The 22,785-nt window shown below is 56.3% G+C and overlaps 1 protein-coding gene across 19 annotated transcripts; it reads left to right on the top strand.

Annotated features, from left to right (window-relative positions):
• Window positions 1-1,004: 1,004 nt before the first annotated feature.
• ZMIZ2 (zinc finger MIZ-type containing 2) lies at window positions 1,005-21,812 on the top strand. 19 transcript variants are annotated; one of them, XR_013415355.1, is made up of 20 exons: window positions 1,005-1,065; window positions 9,329-9,440; window positions 9,531-9,645; window positions 10,051-10,253; window positions 10,491-10,674; window positions 10,960-11,220; window positions 12,102-12,281; window positions 12,965-13,042; window positions 13,239-13,407; window positions 14,270-14,414; window positions 14,516-14,726; window positions 15,652-15,757; window positions 16,031-16,188; window positions 17,590-17,657; window positions 18,112-18,180; window positions 18,508-18,752; window positions 19,142-19,231; window positions 19,339-19,508; window positions 19,596-19,838; window positions 20,660-21,812. XR_013415355.1 is itself a non-coding variant. In XM_028845798.2 (19 exons), the coding sequence occupies exons 2-19, from the start codon at window positions 9,391-9,393 to the stop codon at window positions 20,765-20,767; spliced, it is 2,763 nt and encodes a 920-aa protein (XP_028701631.1). In that variant the 5' UTR covers window positions 1,005-1,065; window positions 9,329-9,390; the 3' UTR covers window positions 20,768-21,812. The 19 variants fall into 19 exon arrangements, 16 of the variants coding, with proteins under 16 accessions (XP_028701631.1, XP_014989091.1, XP_077852974.1 ...); XR_001443601.3 differs by lacking the exon at window positions 1,005-1,065 and adding an exon at window positions 1,281-1,425 and having other exon boundaries at window positions 9,516-9,645; XM_028845798.2 differs by lacking the exon at window positions 19,142-19,231.
• Window positions 21,813-22,785: the final 973 nt, after the last annotated feature.

Here is a 22,785-nt window from a genome sequence, read left to right as displayed (position 1 = left end):
ACCTGGGAGCTGGAGGTTGCAGTGAGCCAAGATTGCACCACTACACTCCAGACTGGCGACAGAGCGAGACTCCGTCTCAAAAAAAAAAAAAAAAAGAAAGGAAATTCTGACACATGCCACAACATGGACGAAAGTGAGGACATTGTGCTAACTGAAGTAAGACAGTCACAAAAAGACATATAATATATGGTTCCACTTATACGCGGTCCTTATAGTAGTCTAATTTAGAGACAAAGTAGAATAGTGAATGCCAAAGGCTGGGAGGAGGAAAGAATGGGGAGCTAGTGTTTACTGGGTATTGAGTCTCCATTTGAGAAGATGAAAAAGTCCTGGAGACGGATGGTGGTTGCACAAGAATGTGAACGTACTTGGTGCCACAGAACTACACTTGGAAACAGTTAAGATGGTAAGTTTTACGTTATGTGTATTTTACCACAATTAAGAAAATTTAATTATGGGTAGTTGAGAGAATGTGGTCTTCCTCAACTTACGGTAGGAAAAGTCAAGAATAACTTAAAGGCTGATAATAGCATTTTAGAGGTCGAAACTGATCAGAGAGGCTATTCCATCAGGCTAGACTAGCTCAATAGTGACTTTTTCCAGGAGTAGAACCGCTGGGAAGAGAGAACTGGGCAGTGAGGAAAGCGAACTTGTTCAGTTAAGTTTGATTTTCTGCTTTAACGAGGGGCTTCCTGAGTCCCTTAATAAGATCCCCTCCCAAAAGAGGCACCCCGGGTCTCTGCGTCTCCCAGTCATGTCCCCGCCCGCCGGGCCAGAGCAATGGACTCCCAGGAGGCAGGGGAGGCGCGGGCGAGGCGGGTGGGGGAAGGGCAAGGACTCACTCTTCCTTTCCTCCTCCGCCGGGGCCCGCCCCGAACCCTGGCCCCGCCCCGGCTCCCTGGCTCCGCCTCCTCCTCCCGACCCCGCCCCGGCACCTTGGCCCCACCGCCCACTCGGCTCCGCCCCGGCGTCCTGGCCCCGCCTCCGCCGCCCGGCCCCGCCCCGCTCCTGGCGGACTGCGAGCAGGAAGCGCGCGGTGGCTCTGCCGACGCCGCGTTTGGAAAGGTGTGGAGGGGGCTGGGGGCGCAAGTCGCGATCAGGCTGCGTCTCCTGCCCGCCCAGCCACCTGCGGCCCTGGCCCCACCCCGCCGCTTTGGGCCGCTCAGGTTCGCGGCCGCCCCCGCCCCGAGCGCCGGCTCGGGGCTCCGCTGCTCTGGCCTGGGAGGCGGGGCCGGCTGCGCGGCGTCATGCATATGCATGAACGGCGCGGCGGCGGCTCCATTGTGCCCTCGGAGCGGGCGGCGGCGCGATGGCGCGGGTGGCGGCGGCCCCGGGGCGGCGGGCGTCGCGGAGGGCGGGCTGAGCGCATGGAGCGGCGCGGGCCGGGGGCCGCCACGGCGAGGGGCCGGGCCAGGCCGGGCGGAGGTGAGCGGGGCCCTGGGGGTGGCCCCTGGCAACGCCGCCCGCGGGCAGGTGCGGGCCGGCGGGGGCGGGCAGGTGCGGCAGGTGCGGGCCGGCAGGTGCGGGCGGGCAGGTGTAGCCAGTCGCCCGGGGCGCCCCAGTTCGGTTGCGGCGCCGCGGTAGGGTTCGCAGCCGGGCTGGGGCTGAAGGCTCTGCCGCCCACCTGCCGGCACCTGCCACGCGTGCGTCGTGGTCTTGGGCAGGCTCGGCCCCGTGGGCGTCAGGGTCGTCCAGCCCTCCCCTGAGTCTTTGTTGGAGGCTGGCCGAGGGGTGTAAGCGGCGCTCGGGGTTCTCCTGAGCGATGAAGGCTGGCCGGGCCTTCGCTCCAACCTGATCGTTCCTGGCTCTGGGGCCAGGCAGTCTCACCTACATGGTACGCCCCTCCGCTCCCACTTACGTGCCCACCAACAGGGCAATGTGGGGGCCCGCTGAGGCCGTCACCTGCTCGCCGAGGAGCTGTTCCGCTCCTGGGCTGAACGACGCTGAGCTGCCAGCCCCCAGCTGGCAGTTTTGATGAGGACACCCCTTTGCAAACTGGACATACTGAAGCTCAGGCGTGAGGATGCCCTGCTCCCCTGAGGTGCCTTGTCTTCCCTAGTGCCAGGTGTCCTTCACCGCGGCACCCCCACCCGGTGCCTTGTTTACCCCTCCACCTACCCTGTCTCTCCTCCCATTCCCTGGACCCTCTGCCCTGCAGTGTTCTGCCTCTCCTTCTCCCTGGGGTACCCTCTTTCCAGTATTACAGAACATCCATGGTGGTGTCTTTAATTTGTGTCATCGCAGATTTCACAGGGACACACATAGAACATGTGACTTGGTCTGAGACCGTGGTGATTATGGATAGGATGGACACAGACTCACCACCAAGTTCTGGCAAGCTAGAACCAGAGGGCATCCCTTGATGCTTAGTGAAACAGGAGAAGTGAAGGAATCTTAACTTTCAGGGGTACTGACCCTTGAATGGCCCTTGTCATGCCCAGGGGGTAGTTACAAGCTGGAAGTGTAAATGAGGAGAACAAGCAGATGACAGTTGCCGGTGTAGATTTCTGAAGGACAGGCCTAAGATGTTTGGGGAGCATCTTGATTATTGGGATTGAGCTCCCAAGGGCTGATGAGATGAAGGTGGTCATGTGTCCTCAGTCCTAGGATGCCACCAGATACCCATCTTAACACATTGTAAACTGATGCCAGGTTAAGGTTGTCCCTTCAGCTGTTCACTGAAACGTCTCATGCCTGGGCCATTGCTTATTCCTGGACTTTTTGATGAACCCCGCATCCTGCCTTAGCCCCACGCTTAGGCAGTTTAGTACTGTGGCCTTACAGGTAGAGGGGGCAGGACTTTCAGCTACCTGTACATGTGAGCACCCCACTTTTTGCTACTAGGGACCCCGCTCCTGCCCCATTCCAGAGCCATCATTTCTTCAAGACCCTTTGACTCCATTGTCACCCAGGTTGGATCCTGACCCTGCAGTCTTGGAGACAGTGAGACCTGATCTGTGACCTATTGAGAAGGGTTGCCTGCCACAGGGCCCACTTGCTGGTCCTGCTCCTAACTGACTAGGCAGGCAGAGAGGTGGCATGGAACAAGGCTCAGGAGGCCAACCAGGAGACTTTGGGGTGCAGCTACTCTGGGACACTTGGGTAAGAGAGGTCTGGGTAGTGAGTTGTGTAGCTCTGTCTAGAGGAAGATGTGATCTGACCCCCAGAAAGCCTTGTGGCCCTCTAGACTGACCTTGTCCTTCTTTCAAGGGGTCCTAGCTTCCAGCTGGAGTTAGTTTACAAGGAAAGTGCCAGGCACTAAGACTCTTGGTGGGCATGGGCCTTGCCTGATCTGGAATCCAGATTCCAGGCTCCAGGCTGTTCCCAGCCCAGACTCAGAGCCAGGAGACGGGAGGAGGATCTGCACACACACAACGTAGAAACGCTTCCCTATGATCAGGGGCAGAGGGTCAAGGATACCAGACCTGGAGACTGGAAGTCTTTCTAAAGAGACTGTCCTCAGAGAGGAGACCAGAGGCATGAGTTCGGGTCGGCAGGAAATCCCCCTGTGCAGTGAAGAGTAAGCTCAGAGGGAACTGGAAATTGTGGTCTCTGTCCACAGCAGAGATGCATCAGGGGTGGAATTCCCCAGGCCCATGTGACATAGGAGCCTGCTGTGGGCTCCTCCCCTCCCTGTACCTGCCCTGTGCCCCTTCTTCCCAGCTCACTCCATTTCCTAGATCTGAGGCTCTCAAACTATAGTTCCTGGACTAGCAGCAGTAGTAGCTGCAAACTTGTTAGAAATTACAGGCTTAGGCCCCAGCCCAGCCTACTGACTTCAGGTGGAGCTAGGCAGCCTGTCATCACCAGCTGCAAGCTGGTTTTGATGTGCTGTAGTTGAGGAGCTGCTGCACTAGGTGACCTGAAATGAGGCAGTTCTGCACGGAGTGCTGCCTGCACTTTGAGGCCTTTGACCAGGGGTGGGGGGAGGAGGCACCTCTGCTTGCCTGCCAGATTCCCTCCCTGTGCTTCTTGGGACAGCAAAGTGGCCAGCCCAACCCAACCAGCTTTCCAGTAGGGAAGGATTGTCACAGCAGTTCTGCGGATACAGAAGGCTGGTGGTAGCAGTTGTATTGTAATTAAACTTCTTATTTTGAAATTATTGGCTGGACACGGTGGTGCACACCTCTCAATCTCAGCACTTTGGGAGGCAGAGGTGGGTGGATCACTTGAGGTCAAGAGTTCAAGACCAGCCTGGCCATCGTGGGGAACCCTCATCTCCACTAAAAATACAAAAATTAGCCAGGCATGGTGGTGCACACCTGTAGTCCAGTTACTTGGGAGGCTGAGGCAGGAGAATCACTTGAACCTGGGAGGCGGAGGTTGCAGTGAGCAGTCTGGGTGACCGAGCAAGATTCCATCTCATAAAAAAGAAATGAAAGATTCATGTGCATTATAAGAAATGACACAGAGAGATTCAGTCTATCCTTTACCCAGTTTCCCCCAATGTTAACATCTTGGAAAACTTTAGTGCAACATTGCACCAGGACACTACATTTATACAGTAAAGAGGTTAGGCCGGGCGCGGTGGCTCAAGCCTGTAATCCCAGCACTTTGGGAGGCCGAGACGGGCGGATCACGAGGTCAGGAGATCGAGACCATCCTGGCTAACACAGTGAAACCCCGTCTCTACTAAAAATACAAAAAATTAGCCGGGCGTGGTGGCGGCGCCTGTAGTCCCAGCTACACGGGAGGCTGAGGCAGGAGAATGGCGGGAACCCGGGAGGCGGAGCTTGCAGTGAGCTGAGATCCGGCCACTGCACTCCAGCCTGGGCGACAGAGCAAGACTCCGCCTCAAAAAAAAAAAAAAAAAAAAAAAAAGAGGTTACACCTGTTGCCTTTTTTTTTTTTTTTTTTTTTGAGACAGTTTCACCCTTGTTGCCCAGGCAACAATGGACCTGGCTCCATTGCCAGTGAACATGAACCCCATGAAACCTGCCCTGCCCCCCGCACCACACGGGTGAGTGTGGGCTCTGTCCACCCCTCAGGCCCTGGGGTTGGGGGTGTCATTTCTGGACCCAGGCCTCAGTGCAGTCGGCTCACTGTAGCCTCCACCTCCCGGGTCCAAGTGATCCTCCTGCTTCAGCCTCCTGAGTAGCTGGGATTGCAGGCACCTGCCACCACGCCCAGTTAGTTTTTGTATTTTTAGTAGAGACAGAGTTTCACCATGTTGGTCAGGCTGGTCTCAAACTCCTGACCTTAGGTGATCCACCTGCCTTGCCCTCCCAAAGTGCTGGAATTACAGGCGTGAGCTACCACACCCAGCCTTTTTTGTTTTGTTTTTTGAGCCAGAGTCTTGCTCTGTCGCCCAGACTGGAGTGCAATGGCATGATCTCAGCTCACTACAACCTCTGCCTCCTGACTTCGAACTATTCTCCTGCCTCAACGTCCCAGGTTGCTGGGATTACAGGCACCTGCCACCACACCCGGCTAATTCTTACATTTTTAGTAGAGATGGGGTTTCACCATGTTGGCCAGGCTGGTCTCGAACTCCTGACCTCAAATGATCCACCTGCCTCAGCCTCCCAAAGTGCTGGGATTACAGGTGTGAGCCACCACACCCAGCCTGTTGCCTTCTTATATTCACGCCCACCTTCCTCCTGCCAAAATTATAGAAATGGAGAAGATATTAGTACCTTTAGTACCTTTCTCCTTTACCCCCACATTTAACCCCTGGCAATCACCAACCTATTCTCCATTTCCCTAATTTTGGTGTGTCAAGAATGCTAAATAAAGAGTCATACACCACGTAGCCTCTTGGGATTGGCTTTTTCCACTCAGCATTAATTCTCTGGAGGTTCATCCAGGTTGTTGCATATATCAGTAGTTCATACCTTTATATTGCATCCCAGCTATGGATGTACCACCGTTGATTTAACTATTCATCCACTGAAGGACATCTGGGCTGTTTCCATTTTATGGCTATTACAAATAAAGCAGTTATAAACATTTGTGTACAGGTTTTTATGTGAACATAAGTTTTCATTTCTCTGAGATAAATGCATACAAGTGCAGTTGCTGGGTCATAGTAGGGTAGCTGCTTGCTTAGTTCCATATGATACGGCCAGACTGTTTTCCAGAGTGGCTGTACATTTTACATTCCCACTAGTAATGTGTGAGAGATCCAGTTTCTCCTTGCCAGCATTTAGTGATGTCACTATTTTTTATTTTAGCCATTCTGATGGATGTATAGTGATATCTCACTGTGGTTTTAATTTGCATTTCCCCACTGACTGGTGATGCTGAGCATCTTTTCATATGCTTATTTGCCATCTGTATATTCTCTGGCAAAGTGTCTTTTTATGTTTTTTGCTTATTTTCTAATTGGAGTTTTTTATTTTAATTTTTTTTTTTTAGTTTTGAGAATTCTTTTTTTTTTTCCAGTCATCGTTCACTCTGTCTTCCAGGCTGGAGTACAGTAGCATGATCATGTCTCACTCCAGCCTGCACCTTCTGGGGTCAAGTGGTCCCCCACTGTAGCCTCCTGAGAAGCTGGCACTACAGGTGCATGCCACCACGCCCAGCTGATTTTTAAATTTCTTGAGGAGACAGGGGTCTCACTATGTTGCCCAGGCTGGTCTTGAACTCCTGGGCTCAAGCAGTCCTCCTGCCTCAGCCTCCCAAAGTGCTGGGATTATAAAGAGTGAGCCACTGTGCCTGGCCAAGAATTCTTTATATGTTCTAGATACTCGTCCTTTGTTGGATATGCAGCTTGCAAATATTTATCCTGGCCTATATCTTACCTTTTCATCCTCTTAGCAGGGCCTTTCACGAAGGAAAAATTTTAATTTTGATGAAGTCCAGTTTATCGGTTTTTTTCTTTTATGGATCATGCCTTTGGTATCAGGTCTAAGAACTCTTTGGCCTAGATCGCAAAGATTTTCTCCTATGTATTTTCCTGAACATTTTATAGATTTATGTTTTACAGTTAAATCTAGAAACCATTTTGAGTTACTTTTTGTGTAAGGTGTGAAGTTGAGGTGTTTTGTTTGTTGTTTTGATGCCGGGTTGCTCCACTGTCCCAGCACCATTAGCTGGAAAGGCTGTCCTTCATCCTTTGAATTCCTCTTGCACCTTTGTCAGACATCGTTTGGCCCTATTTGTGCAGATCAGTTTCAGACTCTCTGATCTCACCTATTAGCCCATAGTTCTGTTCCCCTGTTGGTACCACACAGTTTTGATTACCATATCTATATTCTAAGTCCTAAAGTCTGTGTATGGCTGCTCAAGGCCCCACCCAGCAGCTCTGGGGAGGAGTTTCTGGCTATTGGCAGGTTCCTCTGTCCCCCAACATCAGTATTCCTGAGTCACGCTGTGGGACTGGGATTGCCACCCCTACCTTGCCTGGCTGGGCCATCTCAGCTTCCAGGCCTGTTCTTGCCCAGAGTCCAGGTGCCTAGAGCCTTCTGGAGCCATCAGCCCCTGGTTTTCCTCACCCCTGCTTCCTGGGCAGGACTTGGACTGGGGGAGCAAGGGGAGGAGCATATGGGCCAGGAATCAAGTCTTGCCTGCCCTGAGGGTGTGAGGAAGTCCAGACCACCGCCCTCTCCCTCTTCCCTAATTGCTACCCCCTAGCTCGGTGGTGGGTGGTGGGAAGATCCAGTGAAAGGCCACATGCTTAGACTCCCCAGGCAGAGCTTAGCTCTACGTCTCACCTGCTCTGGGGCCCTGGGCACACAGCTTGCCCTCAGAATCTCCAGGTCTATATTTTGAGGGGTGAGGCTGTTCCTACCTCCATTGGTGAGGCCCTCGGTCAGCACAAGAAATGGCAGCCTAGATGAATGCGGGGCCACCCTCTCCTGGGGCACAGAGAGGTCATGTGAGTGCTGCGATGGCAGGATGGCACCAGTAGTCAGCACACCTCAGGTGGCATGTCTGTGTGTGTGGCAGCCTTGCAGGCCCTAAAAGGGAGTGATATCCAAGGCGAGCATGCCTGGGGACTCCTGAGGAACAGCTGAAACGGGTACTCACACACCCACTGCTTGGCCTGTGCTGCAGCCAGTGTTCCTCTGTGGATAGCCCAGGCAGGCAGAGGTGGATGTGGCAGGTGGTCCTGGGAGTGTCAGGACCCAGGGTAGTGCCAGTGAGGGCCCTTCAGGGACAGTCCAGGGGCAGGGCCCCAGGGGATGTCTGGGCCTGCTTTGGTAAGGGGCTTGCTTGTGGCAGTGTTGGAAGGCGTGGCACTCGGAAGCAGCCTGAAGGTGTGGTCACTTCCGTGGCTTGTTTACTAAATGGGAGAGCAAACTTAGCATGGCACGTAGAAGAGTCCCATGGTGCCAGCACTGTGGTCCTGCATGTGTCCTGCTGCATCTTCCCTGACACACCCCCTCTGCTGCCCTGTCCTAGGCACCAGGTCCCTGGTATCCACTCAGCCCCATCTTGCAGAGTCGCTTCAGTGTCCCCCCAGCCCCTTGCTTAGAAACACTGGCCAAGTCGCATTCCCTGCCAGGTCTGTGGGTACCCACCCTCCATCTATTGTGCTGTGTGTCCCTGCCCTCTCCTGGGGGTGTCATGGATGCGCCAGTGGGTCTGCGCGCCTGGCCCCTATGACCATATCAGCCTCAGGCAGCCCCCACTTGGTGGAATCTGGGTCAGTTCTGAGGTCCCCTGGCCTGGAGCCCTTCTGCTACCCTAAGGAGGGCCCTCTTGTTGGGAGGGGCTGCTAGCCAGGGCCCGGGTTACTGGTCCCATACCCCATTTCAGCAGGCATCCTGCATGTCCCTCCCCAAGGCCAGGATGGAGGGTTGTTGGTTGACCACTGCACTCCTGTGATCACCGCACCCCTGCACTCTCCTCCTTGGCTTTCTCAGCCCCTGGCCTCCAGAACCGCCTATGCCCCTACCTGGGCTACTCAGGGTAGGCAAGACCTTGAGCAGGACCTCGCGCTGACTGGCCCTCTGTCCTTCACCCCAGGGCCTTCTGAGGGTTCCTGGCTACCGGCTCCTCTCTAAACCCCAGTTTCTACGGGGTAGCTAGAATTGTCCCTGGCTTTATATGGATAGCCAGGCCTCGGTGTGGGCGGGAGAGTGGGGAAAGTATTTGGAATCAGGAAGTCCATCTCTAGGGTTGATCCAGGGACTCCGGGTGGCAGGGCCTGGGTCAGAAAGGGTTCATGCTGGCCTCCAGGCTGGGTTTGTGGGGGCAGAGCCTCACCAGAGTGGGTGGGGTGGGCCAGTATTAGGCTCCTCCACTGCTTTGCCTGCCATCAGAGCCCAGGGGTCCCTTATTGAGAAAGAGGTGGGGCCTGCTGGCACCGGGGTCCCTCCACCCTGCCGAAAGGGTCTCCTGGCTGCATCTCAGCTAATATCCCTTCCTTCCTGTCGGGCAGCCAGAGCAACTGAGTTCCAGATAAACACTGTCAGACCCGGCCTATAGGCTGCTCCATTGCCAATGAACTCCATGAACCCCATGAAACCTGCCCTGCCCCCTGCGCCACACGGGTGAGTGTGGGCTCCTCTGCCCACCCCTCAGGCCCTGGGATTGGGGGTGTCATTTCTGGACCCAGGCCTCAGCAGCCTCTCTCCCTGCAGTGATGGTTCATTCGCATATGAGTCTGTGCCTTGGCAACAAAGCGCCACTCAGCCGGCTGGATCGCTGTCCGTGGTCACTACTGTGTGGGGAGTTGGCAACGCGACACAGAGCCAGGTAAGCACCCACTGGGGCCCCATCCCCGAGCAGACAGAGCCTCCCAGCGCTTGGCAGTGCTTAGTGCCTCCTCAGAGCTCTGAGAGACGAAGAGGCTGAGAGGTGAGGACAGAGAGGCTGAGGCATGACATGAGAATGGGGCCTCCTGAGTCTCCTAAGTCTTTGGACACTGGTTCTCTTTCCACGCCTGGTGTGGGATTTTCTTCTCCTGTCTTCACCTAGCCTTCACAAAATGCCCCAACCTACCTGTGGACAGCTGCTTTCCCTGCTTCCCGTGCTATACCCCATCCCCGCCACCGCTCCCCCAATCCGCTTGCCAGGCCTCTTGGTTTCTAGCACTTTGGAACTGCTGCATGAAACACATTGTTTGGCTGGTTCCCTTTGGTGATTCCTGCTTCCTCATAGGTTTTGGGGAACCCTATGGGCCCTGCAGGGAGTCCCTCTGGCGGCTCCATGATGCCTGGTGTGGCAGGGGGCAGCTCCGCCTTGACCTCCCCACAGTGCCTGGGACAGCAGGCGTTTGCTGAAGGCAGCGCCAACAAGGGCTACGTGCAGCAAGGCGTGTACAGCCGCGGGGGCTACCCTGGGGCCCCCGGCTTCACCACTGGGTAAGCAGGTCCCCTCACCTGGCAGGTATGCTAGGAGCCATCAACTTGGCAGGCACCTCAGAACTGTGGCGCTGATCAGCTGGACGTTCCCTCTCTGCTTCCTGCCAGCTCCGACAGCTGTAGTGGAGGGTCTAGAAAGAATGGGCTCCCCCTGAGTGCTGCATGCCTCTGGGCTAAGCACGGTCCTGGCCCTCATGAGCCCACACAGAGAGTGTGGCAATCCTGTGTCTCCTGCAGGTATGCAGGCGGCCCCGGGGGCCTGGGCCTCCCCTCACATGCTGCAAGACCCTCCACTGACTTCACACAAGCGGCAGCTGCTGCGGCTGTGGCTGCTGCAGCAGCCACTGCCACCGCCACAGCCACAGCCACCGTGGCTGCTCTCCAAGAGAAGCAGAGCCAGGAGCTGAGCCAGTATGGAGCGGTGAGTCCCCCTCGGCAGCTCCTCCCACGTGGCAGCCAGCCTGAGGGCCTGGGAGGAGGTACTCAGCCAGACAGTGGGCTCCAGGGACAAGCACGGAATATGCCAGGGCTCACGAGGCCAGTAAAAGAGAGATGTGAGGAAAGGAGTGAGGGTCTGAGGGGAGAGGTTTTTGGGGTGTCCTGTGAAAGGGTATGGTGCCCACATGGGTGGGTGGGTGGGTGGTATGCCTATCTTTTGGAACCCTTTGTGTGTGGGACCTGGACCATTCTTTTTTTCTCTTCCTAGATGGGGGCCGGACAGTCTTTTAACAGCCAGTTTCTGCAGCATGGAGGTCCCCGGGGGCCTGGTGTCCCCACTGGCATGAACCCTACTGGCATGGGAGGGGTGATGGGCCCCTCTGGCCTCTCCCCCATGGCTATGAACCCCACCCGGGCAGCAGGAATGACGCCCTTGTATGCAGGGCAGCGCCTGCCCCAACATGGGTATCCTGGGCCTCCCCAGGCCCAGCCACTGCCCCGACAGGGGGTCAAGAGAACCTACTCTGAGGTGAGTGTCCAGGTCACCTAGTTTGGGACCTTGGGTACCAACTCCCTCACCCAGGCACTCTTTAGAGCTGTGGTAAAGAGCAGGCTTCTGGCTGGGCGTGGTGGCTCATGCCTATAGTCCCTGCACTTTGGGAGACCAAGGAGAGTGAATCCCTTGAGCTCAGGAGTTTGAGACCAGCCTGGGCAACATGGCGAAACCCTGCCTCTACAAAAATTAGCCTAGTGTGGTGGCATGTACCTGTAGTCACAGCTCCTTGGGAGGCAGAGGTGGGAGGATTGCCTGAACCCAGAAAGTTGAGGGTGCAGTGAGCTGTGATTGCTCCCCTGCACTTCAGGCTGGGCAACAGGAGTGAGACCTTGTTTAAAAATAAAAAATTAAAAAAAAAAAAGAGCAAAGGCCAGGCCTTGTGGCTTACGCCTGTAATCCCAGCACTTTGGGAGGCTGAGGCAGGTGAATCACTTGAGGTCAGGAGTTCGAGACCAGCCTGGCCAGTGTGGTAAAACCCCCATCTCTACTAATAATACAAAAAATTAGCTGGGCATGATGGCGTGCACCTGTAATCCCAGCTACTTGGGAGGCTGAGGCAGGAGAATTGCTCAAACCCGGGAGGTGGAGGCTGCAGTGAGCCAAGATTGCACCACTGCACTTCAGCCTGGGCGACAGAGTGAGACTGTCTCAAATTAAAAAAAAAAAAAAAAAAAAAAAAACAGACTTCTGCATGTGAGAACTGCCTGTGCCTGACAGTGTCACGGCAGGATCTTCAAGGGGACCAGGAAATCTCCATTCCCCCAACCCTGCCACACATGAGACTCTGCTTTCCTTCTGGAACCAGCTCCCCTGATGCCTCTTTTCTCCCCTCGGGCATTTTGCCTCTTGTTCAGGTGTATCCAGGGCAGCAGTATCTGCAAGGAGGCCAGTACGCACCCAGCACCGCCCAGTTTGCGCCCAGCCCTGGGCAGCCCCCTGCCCCCTCCCCTTCCTACCCTGGGCACAGGCTGCCCCTGCAGCAGGGCATGAGCCAGTCCCTGTCTGTGCCCGGCCCCACGGGACTGCACTACAAGGTAGGGCAGGCTCCTCTAGGCCCTGTGCCGGGCTCCATGCTGAGTGCTGTGGGACAGGGGACCTTGGGGCAGTCCTGTCCTCAAGAGTGACAGGGTGGCTAAAGGGGCCAGCAGGGTGTGTAGGTCCATGTGTGCTCATGGACCACAGCTCTACAGGAGATGGGAGATGGGGGGTGGGGGGGTCCTGACCAGTGTAGGAGCAGCTCCCGGGGTTTGGGATCCACTTCCGAAAGGACCCTTTACAAGATTAATATATCTCAGGGGTATCCAATGCAGGGAGCAGCAGGCAGGCACCCAAGACATTTGAATGTCCTTTATGGAAAAGTGTCCTCATTCCTTCTGCTTGCTGCAGAGAAATCCAGTGAGAGGATGTGCCCTCGCTGCTGGCCACGCACCCTTTCTGGGTGCATGGGCAGAGTGCACCTCCCTGGGAGCCTGGGTGCGCCGGGTGGTGCAGCTGGGGGGAGGAGAGGAGGAGGGCTTAGTGTGCCTTTATCTTTTCAGCCCCTCCGACCTGTTTGATCATTTTCCTCTGTGGCTATGATTGCTTTAAGTAGTGTTACTTGTAGATTATTTGGAAAAATACAAGAGAGTGTAAAGAAGACCATGTGTGGTGGGCTTCTAGGGTCAGGTCCAGGGGCCCCGGCTAGAGCCCCAGGTGCATGCAGTTTTCTCTCCTGCAGCCCACAGAGCAGTTCAACGGGCAGGGCGCCAGCTTCAACGGGGGCAGCGTCAGCTACAGCCAGCCTGGCCTGAGTGGGGTAGGGGGCCTGGCTGGGCGGATGGGCCGGGAGGCTCACAGGGTGGGCATATGGAGAGAGGGCAACCAGGCAGGCACCCCTGGGGCTGCCTCCTGTCCACCTCTGTTACCATGGTTTCCAGTGGGTGCTCCATGAACAGACTCCACTCCCATCCACCCTGGCATTCTGCCTTGACTGTTTGTGCTCAACCCTACAGCCTACCCGTTCCATCCCGGGCTATCCCAGTTCCCCACTGCCAGGGAACCCCACGCCACCCATGACCCCAAGCAGCAGCGTCCCTTACATGTCACCAAGCCAAGAGGTCAAGTCTCCCTTCCTGCCTGATCTCAAGCCCAACCTCAACTCCTTGCACTCATCGCCCTCTGGTAAGTCTGTCCACTCTTGGGACAATGGGGTGACGAGGCCAGGGTGGGTATGGGGGAATCACAGGACTCCAGAGAGTCCTGTAGGATCTTGGGGGACAGGGGGTGGCTGCCATATCCCTAAGAAAAGGGCTGGGTGCGGTGGCTCACACTTGTAATCCCAGCACCTTGGGAGGCTGAGCACAAGAGTTCAGGGTTACAGTGAGTATGATCTTGCCACTGCACTTCAACCTGGGTGACAAAGCAAGACCCTGTCTTTAAAAAAAAAAAAAGCCAAGGATTCCATCTTCTTAAAGACAAGTCGCTTAGTGCCAAGCCTTCACCTTTTTGTTCTGTTTGTGGGTTTCTTTGCAAAGGAGGCTGTGGCTCTTCTCTCTAGAAAAATACCCCTGTGCACAAAATGTTGTATATAATTTCAGGGGATTTATGAACCCCCCGAAGCCCATTCCAGGGAGACCACAGCAGCAGAAGTTGGGGTCGTAGAACTCTAAACGGAGCTGTAGGGCAATTGCAGGTGGCCCTCACACACCTTGGCCTCCTAGTCTCTCTGAAAGCACTGGAAACAGCTTCTGTCTGGATTGGGGACATGTTCCCCTATTATGGTTTAGGGGACTTTGGGCTGGGCTGCCGAGGCAGGAGACAAAAGAGAACATCACGACCAAATGCCCAGGCCTCAGGAGAGATGCTGCCCATGGCCCCAGCCCCAGGGCACCACTCAGGCCTGCCAAGCAGTGCCTGACAGGAGGGGCTCCCTTCGCCAAGGTCCCTGTGGGGAAGGTGACTGGGAAGCCGCTGCCCTCCTTGAGTGGCACAAGATGCTCGGGCTGGGGCAGCCCAGCTCACAGCCAGTGGCCTCTGCTTCCAGGAAGTGGGCCTTGTGACGAGTTGCGGCTGACCTTCCCTGTGCGCGATGGGGTGGTCCTGGAGCCCTTCCGCCTGCAGCACAACCTGGCTGTGAGCAACCACGTCTTCCAGCTGCGAGACTCAGTCTACAAGACCCTGATGCTGAGGTGAGCTCCGCCTGGCCCCCACCTGACCCCCACGTGGCTCTGTTCCTCCTCCCACACTCTCAGGGCCCGTTTTCTGGGTGTCCACCCATCTTCCTAAGTAGGCCTGACCTGGAGTTGCAGTTCAAGTGCTACCACCACGAGGACCGGCAGATGAACACCAACTGGCCAGCCTCGGTGCAGGTCAGCGTCAATGCCACGCCGCTCACCATCGAGCGCGGCGACAACAAGACCTCACACAAGCCACTCTACCTGAAGCACGTGTGTCAGCCAGGCCGCAACACCATCCAGATCACCGTCACCGCCTGCTGCTGCGTGCGTGTCCTGCGGTGCCGTGGGGGCGGTGGCATGGGGTGGGGCGGGGTGTGGGCGGGGCCTGGCCCAGCGGCGCAGTGGGAGCAGAGCCAGGACCTGGGCGGGCCGCCGCCTCCTGCTGTTTTGCTGCCTGCTGCTTGCTGCCTGCTGTAGCATGTGTGCCCCCTTGGGGGATGAAGAGCAGGCCATGGGGGCTTTATTATTTCAGAAAAATGCATTGCTTCTCCTGGTTACTGCCTTGTATTTCCATTTTAATCTGTCATCCTTGCCCTTTAGGAAAGCGATTCAGTAATACACCCTAGCTGTTTTCCAGTTAGAATAAATTGACTAGATTTGATGGTCACATTAATTATGTAAGAGAAACCAGGCTGTGCAGAAAGCTCATGGAGCTCGGAGTCCCCAGCTGATCAAGCATTACCGGTTCTAGCAAGCATCAGGGTCACCCTTGGGCTAGAGGAGAAAGGCACGGCTTATGAGTGCACTAGTCAGCCTGGGCATGAGGGCCTTGGGGACGGGGTGGCCACACACCGCAAATTTATGGGATGTGGCAGATGTCAACACAGACCCAGCATCTGTGACTGGATGTGCGAGCAGGGGGGACGTTCAAGGGGACTTGAGTTGATTCTCTTGATGGAGAGGTGGTGACTGGGTGATAATTAGACAGGCAGGATGCCCAGCACAGCTGCAGAGATGGGTACAAGTGGGCAGGGTGCTGAGGCCAGGAAAGGCAGCTGGATGGGGCCAAGCCACTGAGGAATGTTGCTGGCTGACCCTCCACCCCCAGCCCACCCTGCCCTCAGCCTTGTCCCTCCCCCACCTGGCAGCCCCTGACACACACTCCCCTGCACACCCTTTACCTGGCCAGGGTGGCCCCTGGCCCAATTCTCCCCAACGACACCAACAACATCCTTCCGTTGTTTTGCAGTCCCACCTCTTCGTGCTGCAGCTAGTGCACCGCCCGTCCGTCCGCTCAGTGCTGCAGGGCCTCCTCAAAAAGCGCCTCCTGCCTGCCGAGCACTGCATCACCAAGAGTGAGTGGCCCCTACCCCTCAGCTGCCAGGCAGCCATCCGCACTCTATGTGGTCCATGCCCAAGCCAAACAATCCTCCTTGCGGGCACCTCCTCACGCCACACCAGGTCATCTCCTTGGACAGGTGGCTCTGCAGTAGGGGCAGTGGGTAGCTCCAGGTGGCCCCTCAGTTGTCAGTGGGTCAGTGAGTGGGTCCCTGCCTAGTTGGTATCCCCATTCACACCTCCCCATCTTGAGGACCCTTTACTCAAGTCCATTACCTTGTTGATGTCAGTAAAGCGGAACTTCAGCAGTGGCACCATCCCTGGCACCCCTGGGCCCAACGGAGAGGACGGGGTGGAGCAGACAGCTATCAAGGTGTCCCTGAAGTGCCCCATCACCTTCCGCAGGATCCAGCTCCCCGCCCGAGGTCATGACTGTCGCCACATACAGGTAGGTGGTTACTGCAGAACCTTGGCAGAATTTGCTGCTGCTAAAATATCTTGAGTCAATACATCAGTGTCATTCTCTGGACAGACATGAACTCCTAGTGCCTTGGCTGTCAGGCTGACAGGACAGGCCTCCCCCGTCAAGGAGGCAGGTGGGCCTGGCTCCCCCAAGACTAGGCTATTTTTTCTTCCAAATATAATTATCATTTTACTAACTTTTTTACTGCCTGCTTCATTATGGGTTCAAGTTTTTTTATTTATTTATTTATTTATTTTTATTTTTTTTTGAGATGTACTCCCACTCTGTCGCCCAGGCTGGAGTGCGGTGGCGCGATCCCGGCTCACTGCAAGCTCCGCCTCCCAGGTCCACGCCATTCTCCTGCCTCAGCCTCCTGAGTAGCTGGGACTACAGGCCCCTGCCACCACGCCTGGTTAATTTTTTGTATTTTTTTTTAGTAGAGACGGGGGCCACCACGCTCGGTTAATTTTTTATATTTTTTTTTTAGTAGAGACGGGGTTTCACCATCTTAGCCAGGATGGTCTTGATCTCCTGACCTCATGATCCACCTGCCTCAGCCTCCCAAAGTGCTGGGATTACAGGCGGGAGCCACTGCATCCGGCTAAGAGTTCACGTTTTGAAAGGCATAAGGTTGCAGGGTCCAGTCTTCCTGCCCTACCCGCAAGGGTGACTATCGTTAGCGTGTCTGTCTTTGCAGAAATACTGTGGGTATGGACAAATAGATGCATAACGCACTGTCTCTGTAGTTACGTAGTGGTCCCTATTGCACAAACTGCTCTGTGCTGTCATTTTTCTTCTTGTAATACCATGTTCTGAGGCCAGGTGCGGTGACTCATGCCTGTAATCCCAGCACTTTGGGAGGCCAAGGCGGGTGGATCACGAGGTAAGGAGTTCGAGACCAGCCTGGCCAGCATGGTGAAACCCTGTCTCTACTAAAAATGTAAAAATTAGCTGGGGCATGGTGGTGTGTGCCTGTAATCCCAGCTACTCAGGAGGGTGAGGTAGGAGAATCGCTTGAACCCGGGAGGCAGAGGTTGCAGTGAGCTGAGATCGAGCCATTGCACTCCAGCCTGGGCGACAGAGCGAGACTCTGTTTCAAAACAAAACAAAACAAACAAAAACACCATGTTCTGGAAGTGGGTCCTAGTCAGCACAGCTGCCCGATTCTTGCTTTGGCCACATGGCATTCCAGTCCCAGTGAGAGCTGTTTGGGCTGTTCCCAACCTTGATCCATTAGAATGATGGTGCAGGGAAAACCTGGTAAATGAAGTATCTCAGATATGCATGTAAATAAGTCACACATTCCTGAAAATGGATTGCAGAGTGACCAGGTCTTCCCTGTCCTGCCCACAATGAGAAACTGATTTTCTCCCCATCTCTCTGTAGTGCTTTGACCTGGAGTCGTACCTGCAGCTCAACTGTGAGCGGGGGACTTGGAGGTGTCCTGTGTGCAAGTGAGTCTCAGATGCAATGTGTGATGGGGGAGGGGCTGGTGCTTTTAGAGGCTTTCATGGGTGAAACCTCCAGTGGCATCATCAAAGACACAAGCCTGGTGGGAGAAGTCGCCGCATGGACTGGGATTGTGCAGCTCAGTGCAGAGAGCTCGTATAGGGTGGCCTTACGCAGGGTCATCTCATGCAGTCATCTTGTGCAGAGTCACTTCATACAGGGTCACCACATGCACAGGATCACCTCTTATTATCACCTCACACGAGGGTCAGTCATACAGGGTCACCTTGTACTGTCACCTCACACAGGGTCAGCTCACACAGAGTTACCTTGTTCAGTTGCCTCACATAGGATTGCCTCATCCTGGGTCACAGCTGACAGGGCTGAGAAATGACAGGGCCTGTGCCCAGGACAAGGTTGTGTAAGGTCTCTAAGCTGTGTCCCTTTTTTTCCCCACAGCAAGACAGCTTTGCTGGAGGGCCTGGAGGTGGACCAGTACATGCTGGGCATCCTGATTTACATTCAGAAGTAAGCATCCTTTTCCTGTGATCCCTGCATCTGTGGCCACTGGAGGGCAGCCCCAGGACGTGTAGGGGGATGTCCCTTGCCAAGTGCAGCCTTCCAGCCTCTTTCCAGCATGGAGCAGGCTGCATTCCAGGCCAGAGACAGCGTGTGTGTCCTACCTGAGTGTTGGTGCTGGTCCCAGCGTTCTGCTGGGCGTGGAAGGTGCTGGGTGGCAGCAAGCATTTGAGGGGGGGAAACTGCCTGAAAACTTAGCCCAGGGCTGGGAGGGGCAGTGGGTACCGGGTCAGCAGCAGGCCAGGAGGTAACCATTCCCCACATGTCCCTGCCCAGCTCTGACTATGAGGAGATCACCATCGACCCCACATGCAGCTGGAAGCCAGTGCCCGTGAAGCCTGACATGCACATCAAGGAGGAGCCGGACGGGCCGGCACTGAAGCGCTGCCGCACCGTGAGCCCCGCCCACGTGCTCATGCCCAGCGTGATGGAGATGATCGCCGCCCTGGGCCCCGGCGCTGCCCCCTTTGCCCCCCTGCAGCCCCCCTCAGTCCCTGCCCCCAGCGACTACCCTGGCCAGGGTAAGTACAGCAGGCCAGCCTTGAACCTCAGATGACCCTGGGCATATGGCCCCTCTCCCCAGATCAGTCTCCTCACCTGCAAGAATGTGGCTATGCAGGCTGCACACCTAGGTTATCAGTGTTTCCACACAAAACATGCCATGGGGCACCTCCCGCTCCTTCCATCTCAGGGACGTGGCGGTGAAGGCATAGTCTCGGCTATGGTCCTAGGAAACAGACAGTGGGGCTTCCACCCTTCCTTCCCCCTGTTTGGAGTAAGGGGCTCTTGGCTGGAACACCTCCACAGACTGGCCCCATCTGGGGCCCCACTCTGGGACCCACCTCACACCCGTGGTGCGTGCGTTTGTGGCTGCTCCCATTCCTATAACCTCCGAGACCTTCACTCCTAGGAATGTCCCAAGGCCAATTCCCTTGGCAGCAATGAGAAGAAATGCCCTTTTCCAAATAGCGACTTCTGCAAAACCCGCTGTTGTTTGTGGGTGAGCACTGCAAGTCCCACCCATGCCACAGCAAGCCTCCCTCCTGGCCCCTCTGCCAGCGGTAGCCTTCCCCAGCCCTCACCCAGGCCCCAACTCTCCTCTTGCAGGTTCCAGCTTCCTGGGGCCCGGAACTTTCCCTGAGTCCTTCCCGCCCACCACGCCCAGCACCCCAACCCTTGCTGAGTTCACCCCGGGGCCACCCCCCATCTCCTACCAGTCTGACATTCCCAGCAGCCTCCTGACTCCAGAGAAGTCTACCGCCTGCCTACCAGGCCAGGTCAGTGCCATGCCGAGAGGCCAAGGGGGCCTGTCTCCTCAGGGAAGCCCCTGAGCTGTTTTAACAAGTTCTTCTCTGTGTCTTCAGATGGCACCAGCAGGTCACCTGGACCCCACTCACAATCCTGGGACACCAGGACTACACACCTCCAACCTTGGGGCCCCTCCGGGTCCCCAGCTGCACCATTCAAACCCTCCCTCAGCGTCCCGGCAGTCCTTGGGCCAAGCGAGCTTAGGGCCCACGGGTGAACTGGCCTTCAGTCCTGCCACAGGCGTGATGGGGCCCCCCAGCATGTCTGGAGCTGGGGAGGCCCCGGAACCAGCTCTGGACGTGAGTACCAGGCCCCATGCCAGGGAGTGCGTGGGAGCCAGGGCTAGAGGTGGTGTGTCTGTTGTCCCTGGGTTCCGAGTGTGTTGTGGAAGGGAAGACAGTGACCCCTCAGAGAGCCGGTCAGATGAGATCAACTAAATGCAGCTTTTGTTCACGAGTCAGATACCTGGAGTAGCTGTGGGTGGGATGCGATGTACCACATTTGTGTTCATGAGGGGCCTGGATGCCATACGGGCGACGCAGAGTCCTCAGAGGAGACTGTGCTGGAAGCTGACAGCACAGTCCTTTGAGTCAGATTTCATCTGTCCATTTGCTCAGTAGCCCTGGGCCTTGACTCACAGGTAGAATGGGAGTGCACACTCAGTACATGGAAGACAGGACTGACTGTCCCTGGACCATAATAGAAACTCATTGAAGTTCAACATGAAAAAAGTTAGGAAGAACAGCTCCAAGCAGAAAATCCTAGGGGCATGGAATTCCACCACCAGCATTCACCTTGGGGAATCACGGTGGGGATCCCCACGCAGGCCGGTGCACAGAGAATGTGTGGAGTGGCTGTGCTCCCTCACATCCCGTTTCCTGGTGGTATTGAACAGCATGTTGCGAGCTGTTCTGGCCTCAGCAGCCTTGCAGGGAGGTCCCGGGGGTGGCGTGTGCCTCCTTGAGCACATGCAGGCCTATAGTGGGGCCCCGCACCCAGCCTGTGTGTGGGGAGGGGCTGCTCAGCATCCCCACTGCACCTGGATGGGATGTGGTGACAGGATGGTCACTCAGGTGTGGCCAGTGACCAAAGCTGCTAACATAGTTCACTTTGTCCTCAGCTGCTCCCAGAACTGACCAACCCTGATGAGCTACTGTCCTACTTGGGACCGCCCGACCTCCCCACAAACAACAATGACGACCTGCTCTCTCTGTTTGAGAACAACTGATCCTGTGTTTACCCCAGGCCTGGCGGGGACACGCTCACAGATGTCACCACAGCCCTGCCCTTCATGCCCAGCCCCCTGAGACACCCGGTGGTCTCTCCCAAACCTCCCCCAAAACACACCTGGAGCCAGAGCCTTCTGCCGCCAGCCCTGTGCTCGATTGGAGGGGCTCCCAGCCCGGCAGCCCTCGCCACCTCCCTCTACCAAGCCTGCTGCTGCAGAACGGTTTTTGCTGAGGTGCCCCTGCCCAGCCCTCTCCAGCCTTGTCCACGCACACCTCACACCCCTGGTCTCACAGCCTCACACCTTGTCCTTCCACCCCTGCCTGCCCCCGCCCAGCCTGCTTCTTGTCCAGCATTGATCCTTCTGTTTCAACAACTCCTCCACTGGGCAGAGCTGGGCATCTGGCGGGGCTGGCTCTGTCCCCTGCGCCTTTGGCTCCAGTGGTCCCTGTGCCTGGCAGTCCAGCTCTTGGAACCTCGCTGAATGGCAGCCTCTTGGGGGCCTGGAGCTCTGGCAGCCCAGCCATGTGTCGTGTCGGGTTCCTCTCCCCACCCCAGCTTCAGGCAGAATCCTCGGGGTGGGGGAGCTACAAAGCACAACAATGTACATAGTGTAGAAACACTAACAGCTGGGAAAGGGGAGCCAGCTGTCCAGCCAGCATGTTCCTGTTGTACAGCCCGGTCTCCCTGTGCACTCTGCTCCTTCCCATGTGCAGACAGATCAGGGAGGAACCTCCAGTGGGTGGGGGACAATGAGCTTTGGCCCGGCCAAGGGGGGTGGGTGGGCTCTCAGATTCAGCTCTGTGTAAAGATTCTCTAGCGGGCTGCGCTCCCAAGTTCCCCGTTTCTGTGAAAGTGAAGAATTAGTACAGCTGTGTTTTTTAAAGCCACCTCTCCGTCTCCACCCCATGGTTCCACACCCAGGTGGGGAGGAGGAAGCCACTGCATCTGTTGGCTCAGGGCCCCAGCCTGTGCGAGCAGGGCGCCCGGGCTGTTGTGTCTCCTGTCTGTGCCGATCTCTATTAAAGGACTCCCTCTTGGTGGGCCTGGCCGAGTCCCTCCTTCATGCTCCCAGGGACTATTTTCTCCCCTGTAAGCCAGCGACCTGCCTAAAGCTTGGGCCTCTGTGCCTGCAAAGCCTGTGCAGGCTCTGGGGGCCGGGTCGACCTTCTAGTGGCTTTTGGGACCCCAGGTTGAGCTCTGGATGTTCCAAGCTAAGGCTCAGCTATTCCCGCCCCATAGTAAATTTCCTTTTCCCTGGAATTTTCCAAGTTGGCTTCAGCTGAAGAGCTATTTTGTGAAGCGTTCCAGGCTTGCCCAGGAGAGACATTTGCCACTATGTCACCTTATCTGGGCTTGCCCTGGGGCACTGAGCCAGCTGTTTGGCAGTCCCAGCCCAGCCAGGGGCTCCTTCTCAGCTCTTGTCCCTGGGAGGCCTCTGCTTGTCACTTACCAGAGATTGCAGAGGTGTGTCCTGCCTACCATCTGCCTGTCCAGCTTGGTGGGGGTCTGGGTCACCCTTTCCTCCTGTCCTGGGCCCCATCCTTGAGGGCCTTCCCAGCCAGCCAGCAGGAGAGGCAAGAACTGGGGGAACATGGGAACCTAGGGGAGGAGGGGAGCTCTGGGCATCCTCAGGCTGGCAGCCAAGGCCTGCCCCTTGAGGCACTAGAGGAGGGCATCTGTCTGTGGGAGCCCAGAAGCTGCAGGGAGAAGGAGGGAGGTGTCTGGTGTGAGCATTGTTCCTGCAACATTTGGGACCACACAGGTGGGCTTCCTTGTTTCCTGACAAAGTCTCTGTTTCCAGCTCTTCTGCCCTCTCTGGACGAGGGAACAGAAGTGGAGGAAACAAAAGAAGCAGCAGTGCATACACTCCTGGTGCTGGGTGTGGAGACAGCCCAGTGCTGTCCCACTCAGCCATGGCCTGATCCAGGCCCCGGGCCCTGCTTTCTTGGGTGTCAAACAACTGTGTCCTGAACATCTGATGCACCACCTGCCCTGCCTGTTGCAAACGTGATGCTC

The sequence above is a fragment of the Macaca mulatta genome, chromosome 3 (genome assembly GCF_049350105.2).
Source record: "Macaca mulatta isolate MMU2019108-1 chromosome 3, T2T-MMU8v2.0, whole genome shotgun sequence".
Classification (NCBI taxonomy): Eukaryota; Metazoa; Chordata; class Mammalia; order Primates; family Cercopithecidae; genus Macaca; species Macaca mulatta.
Note: the sequence above shows the minus strand (reverse complement) of the source record. Positions and strands in the feature narration are given on the sequence as shown.

Excerpts from the sequence above, each read along its gene's own strand:
- ZMIZ2 (XM_015133605.3), top strand. The coding sequence starts at position 9,391 with ATGAACTCCATGAACCCCATGAAACCTGCCCTGCCCCCTGCGCCACAC. Across the intron at positions 12,282-12,964 it reads CCACGGGACTGCACTACAAG|CCCACAGAGCAGTTCAACGG; the intron begins GTAGGGCAGGCT and ends TCTCTCCTGCAG. Across the intron at positions 18,181-18,507 it reads ATCCTGATTTACATTCAGAA|CTCTGACTATGAGGAGATCA; the intron begins GTAAGCATCCTT and ends GTCCCTGCCCAG.